Source organism: Lutra lutra, chromosome 13, assembly GCF_902655055.1.
Source record: "Lutra lutra chromosome 13, mLutLut1.2, whole genome shotgun sequence".
Lineage (NCBI taxonomy): Eukaryota > Metazoa > Chordata > Mammalia > Carnivora > Mustelidae > Lutra > Lutra lutra.
The window spans coordinates 88,608,373-88,615,153 of record NC_062290.1 but is presented as its reverse complement, the minus strand read 5'-3'; the positions used below and the strand labels follow the sequence as shown (position 1 = coordinate 88,615,153).

General features: G+C 47.7%; 1 protein-coding gene across 1 annotated transcript in view; it reads right to left on the bottom strand.

The window, feature by feature from the left end:
* Nucleotides 1–3,246: 3,246 nt before the first annotated feature.
* The window catches only part of ODF2 (outer dense fiber of sperm tails 2), a 34,539-nt gene continuing 31,004 nt past the window's right edge, over nt 3,247–6,781 (bottom strand). Inside the window, 3 exon segments of the mRNA XM_047701302.1 lie at nt 3,247–3,666; nt 4,287–4,412; nt 4,871–5,033. Of these exon segments, the coding sequence (XP_047557258.1) occupies nt 3,478–3,666; nt 4,287–4,412; nt 4,871–5,033 (478 nt within the window). The 3' untranslated portion in view covers nt 3,247–3,477.

Below are 6,781 nucleotides of genomic sequence, written 5' to 3'. Positions count from 1 at the left end.
CGCACGGAGCCGCGCAGCGCAACCCCGCCCCTAACGGCTGCGTAGCCCCGCCTCCGGCGCCGAGCCCGCTCGTCGTTGCGCTTGCGCATAGGGTTTGACCCCCCCAACCCGCCTCCCCCGAGGCCACCTCTCTTGCTTGGAGCTGGGAACAGCATCTTCTGAAAGCTGGAGTCTCTGGATTGCAGAAAACTCAGCATGTTTTGATGAGGATGTGGAGAAATTGGAACATCGCTGGCTCTAAAATGGGGCAACTCCTGTGGAAGACAGCCTGGCAGTTCCTCAAAAGGTTAGCGTTACCATTGACCCAGCACTACTTCTATGTATATATACACACAAAGAAATGAAATATGCATCCACATAAAAACTCGTAGAATGTTCGTAGCAGCGTTACCCATAGTAGCTAAAAAGTAGAAACACAAATGTCCATCAACTGATGAGTAAATAAATTGGAGTGTGTTCAAGCAATGGAGTATCATCTGGCCATAAAATGAAGTGCGGTTGCACGCTACAACATGGATGAATCGTGGAAAACATTATTCTAAGTGAAAACACTGGTCACATGGGGCGCCTGGGTGGCTCAGTGGGTTAAGCCGCTGCCTTCGGCTCAGGTCATGATCTCAGGGTCCTGGGATCGAGGCCCGCATCGGGCTTTCTGCTCAGCAGGGAGCCTGCTTCCCTTCCTCTCTCTATGCCTGCCTCTCTGCCTACTTGTGATCTCTGTCAAATAAATAAATAAAATCTTTAAAAAAAAAAAAAAACACTGGTCACAGTATTTTATTTCATTTTTAAATGTCCAGAATAACAAACATCCTTAGAGGCTTTGTGATTGACAGGGGCTGTGGGGAGGGGAAAGGGGGAGTGGCTGCTAAGGGGTATGGGCTTCATTTGGGGTGATGAAAATGTTCTAGAACTGGATAAAGCTTATGGTTGCACAACTTTGTGAATATACTGGAAATGACTGAATTATACACTTTCAAAGGGTGAATTTTAAGGTATGTGAGTTCTATCTCAATATATCAGATAGGATTTACCATTGCTGGGAACCAGCTTTTAACTGGGACTTTTTAACTTTGGGCTTCTTTTGCCCATTTCTGTGGGATCTCAGTTCGAGGTGGAAAAGAAAACTCTCTGGAGTTTGAAACATTTTCATTTTTTGATTTTTTTTTAACAAGCTCTCTGAACAGTTCGTAACAAAATACAAAGAAAAAAAATAGAACATTGTTGAGAGAGTCCCAGCAATAGACTCCAAAAGAGGTGTTTCTCTTTTTTAAAAAAGATTTTATTTGACAAAGATCACAAGTAGGCAGAGAGGCAGGCAGAGGGGAGTGGGAGGCAGGCTCCTTGGTGAGTAGGGAGCCTGATTCGGGGCTCAATCCCATGACCCTGAGATCATGACCTGAGCAGAAGGCAGATGCTTAACCCACTGAGCCACCCAGGCGCCCCAACAGAGGTGTTTCTCACCAGCATTGTAAATAGCAGTGCCCTGCACGGAGGAAGTTTTCATTAGTTTGACAAAAATACAAATGATCTGTGCAGATGTGTACCACATTAGTGTACGTTTCTGACCATATATATATATATATATATATATATATTTATTTATTATTTTTTTTATTTTTATTTTTTTTTTGGTGGGCAGCAAAGTAAAGTTTATTGAGTGATAGTACAAAGCTCCCAAAGAGGGAGGGGACCCAAGAGGGTTGCCCCCAACTGTTCTTTCTTGGAAGATCTTTCTATACATTGTTACGTTCTAGTCCATTTATCATTAAGGCTATGAAAACAGGCTGGGTATTGTGGCATTGATAGCTGTTGCTTGTTTTTCAAATGATCTCCCTTGGCAAAATTAAAAGCTGGAAACTCCAAAATGTCCAAAAATTTGAGAGGGAAGGAGATTTACTGAATCTTGACGACTGTGTGGGCCCATTGTTTTTGAGGACACAGGGGAATTCTCTAGAGTTTTGTCCTTGGGTTAGAGTAGACAGGACAAGACTGGCTCACCCAGAAGGCTAGTAACAGCTAAAACAGAAAGGTTAGGGTTCAGCACAGTACCCCATTCATTCACCTCCCTAAAGAATGTGTTGTTCTTTTAAATACAGGAAAATGTGAAGAGCATAAAAATAGCCCATAATCTTGTCATTCAGAAACCAGCTAACAGGGGTGCCTAGCTGGCTCAGTTGGTAGAGCATGCAGCTCTCGATCTCAGGGTTGTGAGTTCAAGCCCTACAATGGGTGTACAAGATTACTGAAAAATAAATCTTTAAAAAAATAATTTTTAAAAAAAGATTTTATTTATTTATTTGAGAAAGAAAGAACACAAGCAGGCAGAGGGAGAGGGAGAAGCAGGCTCCCTGCTGAGCAGAAAGCCTGACGTCCCAGCCCCCTGGGATCATGACCCCAGCTGAAGACAGACACTTAACCTTCTGAGCCACCTAGGCACCCCCCAAAATAAGATCTTTATAAAAAGAAAACCAGACTAATATTTTAAAAATAGTAACATATACACATCCTATCTTCATCCTATCCATCCCATTGGACACTGAGCAGTGCCTGACAAACTGTTTCCTCCAGTCATCTCACAGGATTATGATGTGAAGAAGGTGCACAAGGAAGAACCAACCTGGGCCAAAATAAAATGAGAAGCCTCGTGTCCCAGGCACCAAGCACTTGTTTACTGGCTCTCCTGCAGCATTTTCCTTGATCATTTTTAGAAAAGGGAAGGGGTGAGTAAAGGAAATCATCCAATGGAGCCTTAAATATTGATTATAAAAGCTTCTTGTAAAGTAACACACACATTTCCAGAATAAATGCATTCCACAGATACAAACCTGGCAAAGAGAAACAAAAATCAGTGAGACTGGGATTACACTTTGAAGAGGCCACTGGACATGGGCCCTTCAGTGTCTGTTGTGAAGTGCGTGGGGGCAAGCGGCCTCATGGACACTTGAACCTGAGGTTTCCACAGGGCATGGGGGGGTGGCACTGGGGCAAACACTGAACCCATGACAGAAAACAGCAAGTGAATGTGCTCACAGCCCAGGAGGGGTGGTGAGGACCTCGGGCTGATAGCTCCTGCTGGTTCAGGGAAGAGAAAACCCAAGAGAGAGATTCCTCAAAAGAGGAGGGCTGTGAAGGAACTGGAAGAAAAAGTCCAGATCATTTTCTCAGGGAAGGAAGGAGCAAAGTCATGGTGAGTTAAAATCTGGTACCCTAAGATTAGTAGATTTAAGGCTTGTCAAAGTTATTAAAAAATTTCCATCAGGTGACTCTGTCAGAGGAGCGAAAACTAAATCCTTCCTGCCCCCCGCTCCTCCGCCCCGCTGCTTTAGGGACTTTACTGGAGCCAATAGCTCAGACAAGATCCTGACCACGCTTCCGTCAGTGGAAGCGAGAGGAAAGCAATAGACTTTCCGGCTATGGCTTGGCCCCTCCGCAGTTCCCATGGCATCAATCCGGGCTCCTGGCCCAAGACCGGCAGCCTTAGGCAGGAGGAGATCGGGAGCGGATGGGAGAGCTGGTCAGGTAGGTAGTATAGGGACTGTCCCCGAACACGTTGGCATAGGATGACTTGAGGAACTGGACATAGTTCTGCATGCTGCGATTGGTGCTCTCTGACTGCTCCAGGCGATCTTTGAGGTCCTGGAGCCGGCTCTGGTAGCGACGGTCAGCCTAGGAGGAAGAATGGGTGTACGGGCCAAGTGTGTGAAATGTCCAGAACAGAGTCTTGATCACTCGTTGCCAGGGACTGAGGGCGCGCTGAGGGGGGAGCTGGGAGTGACTGCTGTTGGCTATGGGGTTTCTTTCTGAAAATATTCTAAACTTGTGGCAGTAATGGCACACCTCTGTGAATATACTAAAAACCACTGAATTGTTAAGTTTATTTTTTTTTAAGATTTTATTTATTTGACAGAGATCACAAGTAGGCAGAGGCGGGGGAGCAGGGGGGGAAGCAGGCTCCCTGCCGAGCAGAGAGCCCAATGTGGGGCTCGATCCCAGGACCCTGAGATCATGACCTGAGCCAAAGGCAGAGGCTTAACCCACTGAGCCACCCAGGCACCCCAAATTGTACAGTTTAAATGAGTGACTTTTATGGTATGTAAATGATATCTAACAAAGCGGTTAAGAAAAAAAAGGGATCTGCCTGGAAAATCCTGAAGGGATGGGAAAGTGGTATGAGAAAAATAAAACCGTGTCATAGTCATAAAAACACCCTGCCCTGCTGGCCCCCGGAAGCTAAAATCTCAATCCACTCCCTTCTCTCCTGCCCTCTACCCTCCAGCCTGACTCACATCATCCCGGCTCCGCCGCAGCTGGCTGAGTTCAGTTTTGGTCCTGCTTAGCTGGGTCTCAAGATCCAGGATTTTGCTCTGGGCGGCTCGCTCCTTGGAGACTGCGTGCTCCTTGGTTTGTTCCACCTGCCCGGAAGACACGGAGGTGTGGCTGGCCTACCTGACCTGGGCAGCCATGGGCCGTGAAGCCTGGGCCACTCCCACTCTGGTCTCACGGACGGCCCTTGCACATTGCTGTGGATGGTTCCCAGGAGCCCCGGGGCAGGAGCTAACTACGGGGACTTCTGCAGCCCACTCTACCTGCCCCTTCCCCATGCTCCATGAGTCATCACCCGAGCTATGGTAAACCCGGCTGAGTCCCATGCAGGCTTGGGAGTTTTTAATAAGTCCCAATTGAACTGAAAAAGCCATCGTGAATAAAGGGCCAAATCCTTTATAGTAATTGCTCATTTGATCCTTACAACGAATTCACGAGGCAGGTGCCACTACTGTGTGCCCATTTTTTAGATGGGGAAATAGGCCCAGCGAGGTCAACTGATTTGCCCAAGGTCACAGAGCTAGTTAGTAAAGCAATCGAGACTGACCTGCCTCCTAGCATCTTCAATGGCGCTCTCCAACTGCCTGGCCAGGGTCCCACACTCCCGTGTTTTCTCCTCTAGCCGGAGCTGGGACTGGTGGATTGCCTCCTCCCTCTTGGCAATCACCTGTAGGAACTCGATATTCTGGGCGCTGGTCGCCTCCAGTTTCCTAGGTGAAAGCACTTAATCAGATCCTGCTTATATCCCTTCCTGTCCTGTTCCACCCCACCAGGGGGCTGCCAGTCACCCCTGGACCGGGGCTCTCATCACGCCAAGAATCTCCAAGGAACCAGAGGAATAAACCAAAGGAAACTGCTGATCAGCAAGACGGCAGGGAGCTGAGCAGCCGAGACAGCCAGATGAAGAGCGGGCGGGCGAGCGTGCCTGTTAGCACACATAACATGGCTCCTTGTATTGAACTTAAAATTTAGAAGTTATACAATGTTTCACAAATGCAATTAGTTTGTTTCTTATGCATGTGGGAGAATGGTTAGGAGAGAAGGAAGTTTCTAGAATAAGATTAAAATATATTCCTTTATAATTAAAATTTTAACCTTAAAAAAAATGTATAGAGGACAAATAAAATTGCCACTTGTAAAACAGAACAAAAAAACAAACAACAAAATCACGGTTGCCGTTATCCCCACTCTACAGATAAAGAAACTGAGGCACTGAGAGCTAACGTCATTGGCCCAGGGTCAGCACAGGGGGCAGGTTTGTCACTAAAACCTATGCCCTCGGCTTCTCTTCGCGGCTGCCCCCTCAGCAAAGGGACTTCAGCTGGACCGCCCTACCGCGGATGTGAGCCGCCACAGGCTGCAGTGACCATTCTGATATGCACACGTGGTCCCCACGGCACTCCCGGAATATCTTCCAGTTGCAAGCTCTGTAAGTCCTGTTGGTCCAGCTGCATACTGGCGGCCAGCAGAGCAGAGCACAGGAGACCCGCTGGCCTAAGTCCCCACATGCAGACTGCATGAGCCACCTGGGCAGTCCAGGGCAGGCCTTTCAGCTCTGAAACTAAGGCTCTAGCCCTCATTTTACAGATGCTAAAAGCTCCGGAGGAGGACAGTTAGAGGCCTACGGACAGCTTTGTCAGATACCAGCTGTGTCACCTTGGGCAAGTCACTTCACCTCTCTCCATGCTGTTTCCTCATATTTAAAATTGGGATAATAGTAGGGGCACCTGGCCAACTCCCTCGGTAGTGTGTGTGACTCTTGATCTCAGGGTTGTGAGTTCAAGCCCCATGCTGGGCACAGAGCCTACTTTAAAAAAAGCGGAGCGGGGGAGCGAGGGAAATAATAGCAACTATAATATAGCAACACATTAACACAGTGCACTTCTCTATGCCAGATAATGTGTTAAGGCCTTTGAGGAAGGCCTCATGGAAGACTTACAGTAATCTCATGAGCTAGATTCTTATCCCTCCCTTGATCCCTTTCTCAAGATGAGTCAACAGAGATTCAAAAGGGTTCAAGGATTTGCTCAAGATCACCAGACAGGGGGGCGCCTGGGTGGCTCAGTGGGTTAAGCCGCTGCCTTCGGCTCAGGTCATGATCTCAGGGTCCTGGGATCGAGTCCCACATCGGGCTCTCTGCTCAGCAAGAAGCCTGCTTCCCTCTCTCTCTCTCTGCCTGCCTCTCCGTCTACTTGTGATCTCTCTCTGTCAAATAAATAAATAAAATCTTAAAAAAAAAAAAAAAAAAAAGATCACCAGACAGGTTAAGGGGCCAAGCTGAGACTCAATTCCATGCCTTCTGACTCCAAAAACCGTACTCTTCCCCTAACTGCCTCCAACAGTCCGCAGGTAACAGAAGAATCAGATCAGAAAGGTCTTGGGGAAGGAGGATGGGGGGCGAGGGGATGCCCCCCAGTAGCCGCATACTGGTCCTACTGGTTTGCTGGGTGAAGTGTGC